This window comes from Erigeron canadensis, chromosome 4 (assembly GCF_010389155.1).
Source record: "Erigeron canadensis isolate Cc75 chromosome 4, C_canadensis_v1, whole genome shotgun sequence".
Classification (NCBI taxonomy): Eukaryota; Viridiplantae; Streptophyta; class Magnoliopsida; order Asterales; family Asteraceae; genus Erigeron; species Erigeron canadensis.
In genome coordinates, this window is record NC_057764.1 from 7,031,400 (window position 1) to 7,046,987 (window position 15,588).

The 15,588-nt window shown below is 36.4% G+C and overlaps 1 protein-coding gene across 1 annotated transcript; it reads right to left on the reverse strand.

Moving 5' to 3' along the window:
* Positions 1 to 1,464: 1,464 nt before the first annotated feature.
* LOC122596523 (lysine histidine transporter-like 8) lies at positions 1,465 to 15,034 on the reverse strand. Its single transcript, XM_043769111.1, has 6 exons — positions 15,006 to 15,034; positions 7,093 to 7,695; positions 6,248 to 6,384; positions 4,762 to 5,192; positions 3,277 to 3,408; positions 1,465 to 2,217 (listed from the first exon to the last, which is right to left on the reverse strand). The coding sequence occupies exons 2-6, from the start codon at positions 7,632 to 7,634 to the stop codon at positions 1,732 to 1,734; spliced, it is 1,728 nt and encodes a 575-aa protein (XP_043625046.1). The 5' UTR covers positions 7,635 to 7,695; positions 15,006 to 15,034; the 3' UTR covers positions 1,465 to 1,731.
* Positions 15,035 to 15,588: the final 554 nt, after the last annotated feature.

Below are 15,588 nucleotides of genomic sequence, written 5' to 3' on the forward strand. Positions count from 1 at the left end.
CACATAAGGAAAAAAGTTCTAGAAATAATTCCCTTTTATTAATACGAGCATGGTACCCGCGCAATGCGACGGCGGTAACAGCGACGACGGTATAGTTGGGTTGGTAACGTGTGGTGATGACATCGACAATTGGTATCGAGTGGTGTAATTTGATGTTAAGATAATAGAACTATTTTATAAGATAAGGACTTAGAATGTAAATTAGCAAGGTAAGGGTTTAGGATGTAGATTAATTCATTAAGGGCAAATTTGGTCATTTATAAAAACCCTTCCATGGTGGGGTGTTTATTAAAGACATTTTGATAATTTCGCATGTGACATTTTGGTAACACTTTCCATTTTGAAGGGATGTATAATCTTTAATAAGGAGTATAGATAAGAGATAACTTTGTAATAAAATAATGGGGATGAACAGAATAATACATGCATAAAGAATATATAAATTTAAAGCCTTTAAAACTTTGAGGCATAAAACCTTTGTTTTATTATTATTACGGTAGTTGACGCCTTGACGGCGATGATGGTGGGATGGCTTACTACTGATTTGGGATATCATGGAGTCATGGAGTAATTAAATTTGGGTTGGGTTCATATAAACTTTTGTACTTGTACTGGTTTCTATCAAGTAATGTATCCAAATGATCTTTGTTGGGCTAACTTGGGCTAGATTATATCTTCCCCTCCTGGCCTTTTAGTCCTTCTACATCCGCCAGTTTTCGCCAAGTCTAAGGTGGGTCATTTCTACATGTAAAAATGGGTGTTTTTTAAGGATTACCATTGATCATTTTAATGGTGTGGACTGTGGACTGTTTCAATTCGATGATACCTGGGGATTACACGTGTTATCCAATACTAAATCATGTGATTTTTCTTATATCACACAAACTTCACTAACTAAAAGTAAATTATTTGTACGCATTTTTATTTTATATAAATTATTTGTACGCATTTTTATTTTATATAACTTTTCCACTAGAGACAAATAAAAAAAATTGCATGCATGTAGTAGATGTCTACATTAAAAAAAAAAAAGGTTTGTACATGCACTTTTATTAGTATAAATCTTTTTCTTTACATTTAGAAAAACATATAACATCTCTATTAAGAACAAAACTAAAATTTTCAACCTCATATACGTCTTACATAAACATATATTTACATCTCATATACGTCTTACATAAACATATATTTACATCTCAATCAAATTAGAAATAAATTTAGAAATATATTTACATCTCAATCAAATGCTATTATCATAACTATAACTACCTTTACTATAAAGGTTATTATAATTATTATAATAATATAATTTCAGCAACAACTTCTATTTTTGCAACATACACAACTATATATAGCAAAATAACAATAAAAAATTATCACTTATAAGTGAAATACTTTATGGAACTAAAGCAAGATGAAGTAGAGCTTCAGAATGATAAATAAGTCCAAAGAATAATGTATTAACTAGAGAATATTTAAAGTACTGGTATTATCAAGTGTTTTTCAATACTTTCTTGAGTATATATAGTACAATTATATTGAATGACAAGATAAAATGTCATTATGTCAACTTAACTTATTTGTTAAAAGAGAATTTCTTTGAACAAATTTTGTTGCCTGACTACAACCTCAAACATATACTTACATACAAACTAGCTTAAAAACAAAATGGTTCAAAGTGCAATTTGGCACTAGGAAGTTATAAACTCTCATTGCACTTGCCAATTGCGATCACTCGGGCTTGAAAAAATTAAGCTTGATACCGTTATCAATTATGACATAAAGCCCAGCCGCAGTCAAGAGCACACTTAAGCCCATTCCAAGAACCCCGAGTCCCCAATTTAGCCACCATTTGGCCCTATAGACCTTTGGTTTCTTGACCTTTAGCCACATGAAGCACGGATATGCCAATGTTACAGGCAAAGATATTCCACCAACCAAACCAGCCAGACTAGGTAGAAATGGCATTGCTACCGCGAGAAAGAAACAAAAGAACCCAAAGAAGGTCCTTAGGATAACCCTGAGCCACCAAGCACACGGTTTCTTATACCTTGTCACGTATACTGACTCCATCTCATCGAATATTGGCATTGCATAGATTTGGAAAGAGCTAAGAACATTGATAATTACGAATAGGCTTGTTAATGCTTGTATCGACTTTGCTAGGTCTTGTGAGTGAAACATGAATAGTGCAGTCAACATCCCACCGGATGGAATCTGTTAAATAGCAACAATTTGTGTTATAGTTTGTGTTATAAACAGGTTTACACATCTTTTAACTATTTGTATTTAATATACAACAATTTACTTTTTTTTATATCATATAAATTAATGATTTACATTTAAAATCTAACTAAGTGTCCTAGAAGCTCAATCTAGAACTGGTATATCTGTTCGTTTAGTTTAGCTACATCTGTTCGATTAATTTAGAAAAAATAAGCCCAATACAATTTGGGCCTGGTAGCTCAAAAACACTTATTGACTCTTTTAATTAAAAACCTCTAAGTCTTGTGACATCTGTTAAAAAAGAATAGTGAAGTTTCAATCATTTTTAGAAGATTTGAGCATGTAAAAGCTTATACATTCGGCTGTTCCAAGAAAAAAATGAACAGTATTAAAAATAATAATAAAAATAAAGTTATAGATTTATAAATTCCAAATATAACGTAAAACCTAAAGAAAATCCTATCTAAGTGCGAAGCATGCCAATATTGGGCTATTGGACCAAATAGCTAAGACCAACAAGATAATTTAGGAATATCTACCAATAAAATAAATTATCGTTTTTTGGTTTTTTTTTTTTTTCCAATTTTTCAACTGCACTTATTACTTATAAAAAGTTATTAACATGAATACTTCAAAATTTTGAGTTTACGATTCAAAATCACAATGCTCTTTGCCGTCATCTATTATGCTTATAAGTTCCGATTTTGATGTGAATCTAAAAATTTAAGGTAAATCCAAAACTTTAACTAACATATTTTAAATTTATCACTACTGTTTATTATAGTGGTTTTCATAGGGCATGCGTATATGCGGTAAACGCGCATGGATACCACCAATAGGTACATTGCCCCAGAGGGTGGCTATCCATCTACCTTTTTTTTAATTTAGAGTTGATCATCGGTTTACTTTAGTCACAATTTATTTCATACACACGAATCATGAATCATGTATGAGGCATATTCAAATTTTTTTCTGATACAATCTATTTAGTTACCGTATATCGTACGAGTATCAGGACTAGTATATCAATATATCAATATCAATACTTACCAAATTACCATAAGCCCAATAACCTCCAATTGCAAGCGGGAACAAACACATTGCAATAAGAGCATATGAAACTCTGACTCCTTTCCACATTGGTATTGTTGATGGATGCTTCTCGCTTGAAGGCATGGTGGCCTGCAATGGTATAAGAATGACTTATGAATTCGGAAAAAGAAATATTTAGGGCACGTTTAGTTGGAAAAAACACCTTTTGTTTTCTATTTTTGTTTCTAAAAAAAACATGAAAAACACTTTCCACAACTAAACGCGTTCTTAATTATTTGTAGTGGTGCTGAGTCGATTGGGAGTCGGGTTAATGAAGGTATCCAGCTTGAATTATTCGCTTTTTATGTAATTAGCAATCGGCCCAATACCTAAGCCAAATATAATTATCTGATTCAAAACAATTTAAAGTTTATCTTAGCTATACTCGAGAGATAACAATTCCCTATGCTTTCAAGCAATAAGTAATAAGAAATCATCAATATATATAATACATAGTTTTAACTACATAATTTAATCAGAGTAATATACCAATATAAAATTTCATAGTATTGGATAAGAGATGTCGAAAGGATACACCAAATGACAAAGTTAAAACTTTTGAAAGTTAAACCATCCTAACAAATGACGAAAGTCAAAAACTTTTGAAGTTAAACCATTTCAATGGAGACATGACATATGTATCTTTATTTTATGGTTGATTATACTAAGTTAATAATGTATTAAGTGTATCATCTCACATTTCAAAGTTTTGGATGAGATATGTTGAATGGCTGCCGATAGTTTAAAACTTTAATTGGCCCCCACTACATACTTAGGACTTATGGGTTCCTAGAATTTTCAAAAGTTACATTAAATGTTATGGTTTTTATTTTTTTCCTACCTTTTTCTGTTTATGTACGCATCTATTTTCTTTTTTTCCTTGTGTCATAAGAGCAAGAGCAAATAGTTGATGGATGGAGATTCCTTGATTTATTTATCAATGACTAACTTGTTTTAAAATGTTAAAATAATATTGAGCCCAACATTTTAGAATCGTCGTCAAACCTGTTGTTGGTGAGTCATTACCTAGGAATCCAAAGTAAGACCAATTAGACCATTTGACGACAATTTAGATACAAAGTATACATATTTAACTCAACCATATGTCAAATACAAGTATTTATATAATATTTAATTCCTCTAACCATAGTATTTACCTAAATTTTAATTTGAACTTTAATTATCTAATTGAAAGATACAAAGTATATATTTAATTCATATATCCTAATAATTTATCTTGATTTTAATCATTTTTAATTTATAAGTTAACCAATTGAAAGATACAAGGTATATATTTAATTCAACGAGTATATAAATGATATTTGTAAGTAGCACGAGCTATTTTCTTACAATTTTTTAATAGTAAATTGAGAATAACTTTAAGATAAGTATAAAATAGTTATATCTTGCAAATAAATTGTCCAAAAAACCATATTTATTTACCTGAATTTCCAATATGAGATTGTGTCCTCTAAATGCGAAAGCAATGATACCAAGGGCATTTAGGACGTCAAAAATCTTAGAGACTTCACTTCCAATCCTGATAGGATTATAAGATACGTTTGGAAGTCTGCCTTCGGATACAGACACAACCCATATGGTTGTACAGTATCCGAGGGCAGTTATTGCTCCGACGAGCGATATGCCAGCAATTGAATTTAGATTGGGTAGTTGAGAAAGGAGGACTGCACCACAAGTGAACACCAAGTACCATTCAACGGTTGTGAGCGTCTCTGCTTTGCATTCTGTGGCAGCACACACAACTTGAAAGAATATTTTGGCTGTTGACCCTCCAATGATAACACAAGCCATACATGTACCTGCTGACAAGTACATGATTGGAAATAGCGCTAAGGCCTTGCCTAACCTTTCACCTGAGAGATAGTATATGTATTTCGTTAGTTAGATATAATCTTTCAATATCCTTTACCAAAGTCATGTGTAAATGGTCAAGTGTCAAAAGTAATCGTGATGCAAAAATATCGTAAAGCCAAATAATATTACAAGTTACTCCATCATAGACAAAAAAACGGCCCCTGCTTAATTTTAAGTAGACGATTGTAGATATCACAAATTAAACCTATTCATTCCATGAATAATTAATTATGATGATTTGTCACACAAATACGATTTATGTGATTTGAGGGAAAAAATTGAAATAACTTAAGATACACCTTAAAATACACCTAGAATTTCGTGCAGGCTTAAAAAGAGAAAAACGCAGAAAACTAACCTATAAACAAAATCCAACAAACTCAATAAAATGCAAATAACTTATAAATACGTCGTTTTTAAAAAAATGACCAAGGCCCCATTGGGCCTTTGCCACGACGACATGTTTTTCTAAACTTCGATTTGACTGGTCTTAGGCCTAAAATTGTAGCTTAGGTTATGTTCATTTTAACGAATCCCCTCTTATTCATATGATGTATATCATATTTTTAAAAGTTTAAATGTGATTAACTTAGAGAATTTACACTTCGATAATTTTGTAAAATTTGATATGAAAAAATAACATTTTTGTTGTATACTTGTAGTGGGTAGTGATACTAATTAAGCCTCTAGAAACATAAGATCCGCCCCTTCACGTTTAGACCGCCATCTCTTATAGTACAACATCTATATATATCTTTACCAAATACTTGTATATTATTTAAGTGTGCACATTTTAACCAGACTAATAATTCTAAAAGAACGTAGGACCTCTTGAACGTTATTAAATATCTAAAGTTCTTATCTACAACATTGATATTCTATATCTTTTGTAAATATCCTTAGAACTTAACTGTCAAAAAAGTGAACATTAATTAATATATACAGAAGCTTCTAATTAATGAACTTGTTCTTCTAGAAAGGAAAAGGTGTCTGAAATTAAACTACAAAAATACCCTTGATTAATTGAAGATGATATAGATATTGCGCTGCTTACCAAATGTTGCATTCGCAAGTTGCATGTATCTACTGTAACGAATCCCGGTTTCAGGTGATTCATGAAGATTAACCAGCAAATACAAAGTGTAAAGTTGCCATATGAATGCTAATGTTAAGACTATGATTCCCCAAGCCCTGTATATATAGTAAATCATACATAAAATACATTAACATTAATTTTCACAAGTATATATATATAGTCATGATTTTACTCAAACAAACGTAACACTTGTCATAAAAAAAAAGTATGAGTTGTAGTTCCTAGTAGTTTTACCATATGATGTTTTAATAATGTAGTTTTACAATTTTTTATTAAAAAAAAAAAATTGAAGAAGTAATAATTATTCCTATATATATTTATATTTTACATTATTCGTTTTTTAGAAATAGTTTATATTAGAGATTAGTTTCCACGAATATAAAAAACTTTGAATGAATGTATACAGTAGGAAATAACTAAAGTTGTGTATTGTATGTAAACAACTTTGAAATAATATTTATTGTATGTAAGAATTTCGTTTCAACCAATTAAAATGTTCAAGAGGTCCTACGGGTAGATATTTTGTTTCAACCTGTATATGGTTGCAACGTATATTTTTTTACATACAATAAACATTTTTTCAAGTTGCTTACATACAATACACATAACTTTAGTTTTTTCTTACAATAGACATTCGGTCAAAGATAGTTACGTTCTAAGAAACTAATCCCTTTATATTATTTAATACGTTTGTGCATAGCTACCCGGGCTGCCCCTGCCTCTACCCATATCACGGACTTGATTTAAGCTAAAATAAATATAGCAGCAAATTAAGGAAACCTCAAGTTGAATAAATTAAGTACCAGCCAAGAATAGTGAAGGCAACAGGGAGCACAAGTGCTTGAATTCCAATCCCAGAGCAGAGCGTATGAAAAGCGGCATAATACGCGTTTCCATTTCTTGATTCCGTAATAGGAAGCCATGCGTCCGTTGGGTCTAATTTTGTAAGATGAAGAGCTTTTCTCAAAGGACTACCCAAAGGTGTCAAAAATCTAGGTGTTAAATTCCTAGACCTTATATAAGCCATAGGTGTTCTAGCTCCACTAGGTGGCATAGTCACGGGTCGGTCTGGCGTCCCAAGAAACGGTGACCGTGACATCGAAGGTGAGTGCATCTGTGATGGAGGAGCCGAAACCACTGGTGGCGTGTTTGAAAACGTTATTTTGCTGCCAGTTTTCGGTTTGGTGCTTGTAGCCGTTGTTTTTGGGTGCTCTGGTGAGTGCAGGAGTGGTGATCGAGATAAGGATGGAGAGTGAAATTGTGAAGAAAAGGCGGACGTAGGTGGTGAGTGGACAGATGACGGCGTTATCGGGGCAGATATCGCGTGTTCGGCATAGTCTGTCATGTTGTATTCAGGTTTTGGGCTAGACAGTTTTTCTTTTTGTGGTCACTTTTAAGAGGTGGCGCTACAAAGTTTTGAAGAAAATAGAGTATAAATAGAGAGAATAGAGGGTAAATAATTAATGGTCAAAATGGGTTTGCATTGGAATCAATAGTTTGGTAGAGTGTGTATGCTGACCAAATATATTGGCAGTCGAAAACTATGAACGTAGCATATATGTTCAAAACTAAGTTATATCTTTTGATATAATACAGTCTTAAAATAAATAATGATTCATAACATCAATACACATAACACATTAACACTTTTATTATCATATTATTCATGTATACTCACGTATAAGTCAATTTGATACTTGTTATCATATTTATGGGTTGGATCACATGGAATATAATCTTGTCATCTATGGAATGGAGGGTGAGGTTCGATACTTCCTTCCCATATTATAAAAATAACATTTTATTTTTTAAAATGTTAAAAAGTATGTAATATTTTCACTTATCACTCTTTAAAATATTTTCACTTACACTACCTATTTAAGTTAATGATTAAATTACACTATCAATCTTTTATTTTTTAAAATATCTCCATTAACCATTTACGTACATCAATTACTTTTACATCAATTCATCACTCAACGCCTCATCTACCACCAGCAGTCGCCCCGCCATGACCACCGCCACATAGTGCGGGTAACATGCTAGTTTATTGTAATATTTGTGGCTTTTTAGTTTCTAACATCTTACTCGACACCTTCAATTTGATATATATCCTATACATGTGTTGTTGATCGTGTGCAGTTTTCAGGTTTGTGACTTTGTGCATAATGATCTTGGCTTGGCTTTGTTGTTCAGTTATTCATTGGTTGTGTAATCATCTATATTAGTATATATACAGTCGATCTTGCTTACTCTGTTCGGCCGTAAAGGCAAGTTTTCAGTATTGGCTATCATATCATATAATTACGTGTAATAAATGAAATATAATGTAAAATGTCAATTTTAATTAGAAATTATATTAAAAAGTTAACAAACTACTGTCTCTTTGCTTGTGCATTAAAATAAAAAAATGATTAACATGCAAAAAAAATATAGGCCTAAAAGTATGTCAGATAAGAATAAATTAACATATGACAAAATCAACAGTAAAAATTAAGAAAGGGAAATATGAAATTCATGTATCAAATATTGAATGATTTTGGCATACCATTAGGTATATTTATTAGGCATATACATCATTATTTTTAAAATTAAGCCAACATGATTTTACGTAAACTTAAAATCTTGTTAAGTTATTGCTCTATGCCTCTATGAAGTCTCAAGTCCCCCCACCCCTTCACCACCACCACCGACGGCCGGACGCAGCTGTTGAAGATAGAGACTGGGAGCAAGTCAAGCGTCGGAGCAAACAGAACCGCAACAACATCACCTCTTTCTTCGTGTATAACATTCCTCCTGCCCTTACCAGCCAGGAACTTAGAGATCTCTTCAAACACCATGGGAATTTGGCTGATGCATACATTGCAAGAAAAAAAGATAAGTATAACAACCCCTTTGGCTTCATTAGGTTTCGAAACATTATATACCCTGATCACTTTCTCACTTGTCTTCAAAACACAAAGTGTGGCGGTTTAATTCTGGGTGTTTTTCCGACTAAATTCGACAAACATGGTAACCCACTCCAAACACCCACTCATAACCAGCAGCCCAAAACCCCCCATCAAAACCCCAAAAATGCCGGTCATTTCAGCAGAAACCCCACCCGCTTCCAACCCACCCCCAACTTAAAAACCAATACCTTCTCTGGAACATCTTACAAGGACTCACTTTTGCAATCACCCATAAATGCACCAACGTCCATGTCCCTCCCAAATATCGAGCCCAAAATCCCCTCCGCCTGGAAAAAAACCTCCATTATTGCCACCACCAGAGATTTTAATACTCTACAAAACCTCAAACACATCTTGTTTCAAACAGAACCCAACACCAACGTATCTATCTCCTATGTGGGCGGCCTCACCATTCTTCTTTATTTCAAGGCCTCCTCTTTTGCTGAAGACTTCCTCCATTCAAAAAAAGAATTCTTGCATAAATGGTTTCCTTCTGCCAAAATCTGGGATGGTAATGATATTGATTATGGCAGATTGGTTTCTGTCAAAATATATGGCGTCCCACTTGCAATTCGAGACTGTGACACGTATAACAAAATAGGCTCCACATTTGGCCACATTGTCCAACCCTCCACCGTTTCTGCCACAGATGGCAATCTATCCTTTGAAAGGATCTCATTACTGGTCAAGTCTCACCTTCAAATTGACCACCAAGTTATGGGTTTTTGGAGGAAGAAACGGTTCATAACTAGAGTAGTTGAAGAAGATAGCGATTGGATTCCACCATTTTTGGATTTTCCAGCATCTCAGACGACAGAATGTGATGCCCCATTGGGAAACTCACCAGGAAAACAAACGGTCCCCTCGAACAAGAAACCAGACGAACAGCCCCCCTGAGAACTCCTAAAAAGATGCAATTAATGCTTCCCCCCATTCCAATAATACCCACGCCTACATAAAACATAATTATGAACCCCTTTTGGAAACTCTAAATTTTGGTGCAGAGGATCTTCTTGGGCCCCACAGCTCTTCAACCCCACCCCTGCCCCCACCTCCACCCCCTCCTCTTCCCTCGTCCCTTCATTGCCAACCCTTTAATCCCCAAAACACTGTTACCCCATGCAACACCAAAAAACGACCTCGTCAATTCTCAACCACGTCAAATTCACCACCCTTCTCAAAAATTGACCTTAACACTCCCCAAAAAACCTTCTCTCTCCTGAAAAATATCCCCCCCACCCCATACAGCTCCCCCTATCATCCCTCCCACCTCAAAACTCTCTTTTAGGGAAAACCCTAACCCCATTCCCTTCCAGTCTTTACACTTGAAAGAAGGTGAAATTATCGATCAACCCCTCCACCTAAATACTCCACCTGAAACTTTCATCGAACCCCAACCCAAAACACCTGCAATCACCCTAACTATCTCTATTTCACCAGTAGCACCACCATCCCTCTCCTCCAAACACCCCGACCAAATCTCCTTAAATAATGAGGTGACTAACACATTTGCTATTGGAGATTGTGTTGGCGTCCACCTAGCAGGCTTCGAACAACAGGTGGAAGAACAAATCATCCTAGACCATGCTCAAAACCAAGCTCAATGAATTTCCTCTCTTTAAACATCCGTGGCACCAAAGGAAGTGGAAAGGCAAGCTGCGTCCAACAACTCAAGCTGGATCATCGCATCAACTTCTTGTGTATCCAAGAAACCCACTGTCTGGACGAGACTTGCCTTAACCCTAGAAGCTTGTGGGGCAACCAAAGATTTCAATTTGAGTTCTCCCCCTCCACTGGCAGGGAGGGTCGATCTGGGGGCATCACAAGCATCTGGGATCCATCCTTTTTTCTCTATCAAACGTAATAAAAACAACACATTACCTCATCACCTCTGGCCTCATTAATGGTGTCGACTCCCCCTGTAATATCTTGAACCTTTATGCTCCCCAAGACCAGCATGCAAAACAACTTGTATGGGATGAAATCACCTCTCACCTGTCAAACACTCAGGGCCTCTGGATCCTTCTTGGGGACTTCAATGAAGTTCGGGAACCCTGCGAAAGGAAAAATTCTGTCTTCAATGCCACATCTTCCCAGAATTTTAACGATTTTATCCACCAATGTGGACTCATTGAGTATACAATGCATGGACACCGTTTTACATATGTGGCAGACAATGGAATAAAAAAGAGTAGGATCGCCAGGATCCTGGTGTCCCCATTTTTCATGAATACGTGGCCCACCGCTGCTCTCACAACCCTTCCCCGCTCCCTCTCCGATCACCGCCCTCTCATCCTATCCACATCAACCCTTGATTTTGGTCCTCCACCCTTCCGCTTCTTTAATTCTTGGCTATCTAAACCTGGAATAAACGAAGTAATTATCAACACTCTCAACACTGGTCACTACCTCGGTCGCCCTGACCAGATTTTATCCGCCAAACTAAAAAACCTGAAGGCAACCCTGAAAACTTGGATCCGTTCCCAATCATCTCTTGAAAATGAAGAAAAAACTGCCCTCACAAATCAGATGAATACCCTTGATAGTATTATTGACTTTTGGGAGTATACTGATGACGAACTTACACTTTGGACTGAAACAAAAGAGCAGCTCCAAGCCCTCGAGCACTCCAAAACCCTTGACCTCCACCAAAAGTCAAGGGCAAAATGGGTTAAGAGTGGCGACGAAAATATAGCCTATTTCCACAGCTTCATCAACAGCCGCCTCACAAAAAATCGTATTCAAGGAGTTAACATTAATAGACACTGGTTCATTGACCCTCCCTCAATACGCCAAGCCGCCCTTGAATTTTTCACTGAAAAGTTCACTGAACCAATGCAAGTGAGGCCACAGATTGTATGCCAAGGGCTCAAAACCCTCTCTCTTGTTGATGCCAACCTCCTGACCGCACCATTTTCTCTTGCTGAAATTACAAAGGCAGTTTGGGACTGTGGTAGCGACAAAGCACCAGGTCCCGATGGTTTCAATTTCGGCTTCATCAAACAGTACTGGGACGCCCTAAAAATGGACTTCTTGAACATCATGTTGGACTTCTATCATTCCGGTTCAATCAGTCACGGTTGTAGCTCCTCCCATATTGTTCTCATACCAAAAAACAGCACTATGCCAACCTTAAATGATTACCGTCCGATCACTCTCATTGGATGTATCAAAAAGGTCATCTCGAAAACCCTAGCAAACCGCCTTAAACAAGTTATCTCAAAAATCATCTCCCCCACACAATCTGCCTTTCTTAGTGAGCGAAACATCCTCGATGGTCCTTTAATGCTCAATGAGATCATCACTTGGCTGAAAAAATGCAAAAGAGAGGCCTTTTGTCTTAAGATTGATTTCGAGAAAGCATTCGATACTGTAAGTTGGGATTTCCTCCTGTCCATCATGAAGCAAATGGATTTCCCTGATAGATGGATCTCCTGGATCAAAGGTATCCTATCTTCCACGCGATCCGCTGTCTTAATCAATGGATGCCCGACTTTAGAGTTCAACAGTAAACGCGGAATGCCCCAGGGTGATCCTCTTTCCCCTTTCCTTTTCATTATTGCCATGGAGGCCTTTTCAAATGTCATACAACGGGCCTCAAACCTGGGCCTAATCTCTAGCATAAAGCTCCCGAATTTTGGGCCCTCCATCTCACACTTCCTTTACGCCGATGATGCCATCATCCTGGGATCCTGGTCGTCCACATACATCTCTAATATCTCACGCATATTAAGATGTTTTTACTTGGCCTCTGGATTAAAAGTGAACCTTCATAAGTCAGTCTTCTACGGGCTACACCTACTTGCAGACTCCATAGCCACCTCAACCAGAATACTCAACTACATAAACGGTCAATTCCCCATGACCTACTTGGGTTTGACCGTAGGTTCTAATATGAACCTAATGAGATCATGGTCTCCAGTAATTCGAATTTTTGAAGGCAGATTATCACAATGGAAAGCAAACACCCTATCAATTGGTGGTCGAGTCACACTTATTCGCTCCGTGCTGGACAGCCTCCCAGCCTACTTCTTCTCGTTGTATAAGGCCCCGGTATGTGTCCTCTCTAAACTCGAATCAACTCGCAAATCATTTTTTTGGGGAGGGTCAATTTCGTGTAAAAAATCCCATGGGTAGCATGGGACCAGGTTATTGCTCCTATTTCTTCGGGCGGGCTGGGTTTGGGTAGTTTACAAGAGAAAAACCTATCTTTACTTTCTAAATGGTGGTGGCACTTCCGTAAGGACCCCAATTGTTTTTGGGGGCGTGTCATCAAATCCATACACTTCTCCAGCCGAAATTGTACACCTGTACCCTTCAAACCGGATTTGGTGGGAGTTTGGAAAACCATTGTAAATCTAAACTCCCACTTAATCCCTTTTAATGTTTGCTTGGAGGACTTGATTGTAGGTCACCCCGGCAATGGCACTCAGATTCGCTTCTGGCTTGACACTTGGATCGGAACCTGTCCATTATACAAGGTCTATCCTGAACTGTTCGCCCTCGAAAAGAATAAGAGTTGCTCAATCAGTGAACGTTGCACCGGAGAAGGCCGCTTCTCAACTTGGGAATGGTTTTGGCATAAACCTCCAGCCTCCCCCACTGAACTACACCAGCTACAGTCCTTGTTGTCACAGGTTTTGCTCCTCAACCTCACAAACCTGGATGATAGATGGGAATGGAAAGCCGACCCCTCTAGGCTCTTTACTGTCAAATCAATGCGACATCTGCTTCAAAATTCAGCCTATGGCCCTCATAACTGGATGTTTCCCTGGAACTGCCTTGCTCCATTTAAGGTGAATATTCTATGTTGGAGACTACAATTAAACCGTATCCCCACAAAAGATAACCTGGCTAAATGGAACATCGCAATCGCCTCCCCCTCATGCGGTCTTTGCAGCAATCACAACGAGTCTGTGCAGCACCTCTTTCTCAATTGCTCTTTCGCGGATTCTCTCTGGCACTTCATCTTGACATGGTGTAAACTCCCATTGCAAAAACCATCTGACATCAGAGAATTATTCGAGTTTCATAAAAGACCCCATAACAACCCACAAACTGGCATACTCATAAACCTCATCATCTCGGGTTACTGTTGGCTTATTTGGAAGACAAGAAACGACCGCATCTTCTCGCACAAAACCCCATCTATTCGATATGCCACCAAAGAACTCAAAACAATCACTTACATGTGGCTGTCCAACAGATCCTCTACCTGTGAAATCGACTGGATTAGATAGTCTAGCTTCAATGTCTAATAAATTTCCCCTGGTTATAACTTGCTCCGTGTTTTTCACCTGTTGTATTTTTACTTTGTCTGCACTTTACTATTGTTCTCTCTTGTATTTCTAGCACCTTGCAAGTTTTTTCTTATCTAATAAAACTGAACGTTCAAAAAAAATAATGAAGTCTCAAGTTGAGAATTTCGGACAAAAGAAATCAGTACCGTCTTCGAGGTTCTAAAAAATTTTCGGGATCTAGCTCAAAAATAAAAAAATGGGCTCTAATACGATTCAATGATAAAATATAATAACATAGTATTAGGAAGATAAATGTTTTCGATAATAAAAACAAAAAAAAAAGTATGACAGACCCAAAAAAAACCTAGTTTATATTATTAAATATAGATAAAATGTATGACAATTAAATTAAGCTCTACAAATATTAATTAGTAAAATCTAACTAAGTTATATGTTCTTTTAAGTTAAATAAAAATTAAATAATAAATTAGAGATATTTAAAAGATGAAGAATACAGAATAGTACCTGTTAAACAGAAAAATGAGAGTATGCTGCAACGAAGGGACACGTATGGCTGCAACTTGACAAAAGAATAGAAGAGTTTTTTAATGATTTTAATATGCATGAATTGTCAATTTAGTGATATATGAAAACCGATAGTAGGATGTCAGGTAAAAGTACGCCCCATATCCCCACCACTATTTTTTAGTATCTCGACCACTACTACTTTTTATAGTGAGGATCGCTGCAAAAAGTGAAAAAAGTGCGGGCCCCCATGTCTATAATGGTAAATATGGCAGAATAAAAGTGGGCTCCCTGTCAGGATCGCTGCAAAAAGTCTGGTCGGGTTATCAAAAAGGTAGTCGGGTTACCAGTCGCCTAAAAGTATAAGCTTTTTATTTTTTCAAATGTTTTACAAGCCCACCTAACAATTTTGAAACCAAATTCAAATTTCGTACTTAACTACTAATGAAGTAAAAAATACATATGGTATAGAAAATGATGGGACCCTTAAAAAATGTGGGCCTGGCTTCTTAGCACCAGATGAGCCACCTTATGGCCGCCCCTGAAAGAAATAATAATACTTACAAATTTTTACCAATCATCA

Bases quoted from the DNA above. Each gene is read 5' to 3' on its own strand.
- LOC122596523 (XM_043769111.1), bottom strand. From the start codon at position 7,634: ATGACAGACTATGCCGAACACGCGATATCTGCCCCGATAACGCCGTCA. The intron at 6,385-7,092 runs GTACTTAATTTA...CTATATATACAG, and splicing joins GCCTTCACTATTCTTGGCTG to GGCTTGGGGAATCATAGTCT. The intron at 3,409-4,761 runs GTAAATAAATAT...ATACCATTGCAG, and splicing joins ATCTCATATTGGAAATTCAG to GCCACCATGCCTTCAAGCGA.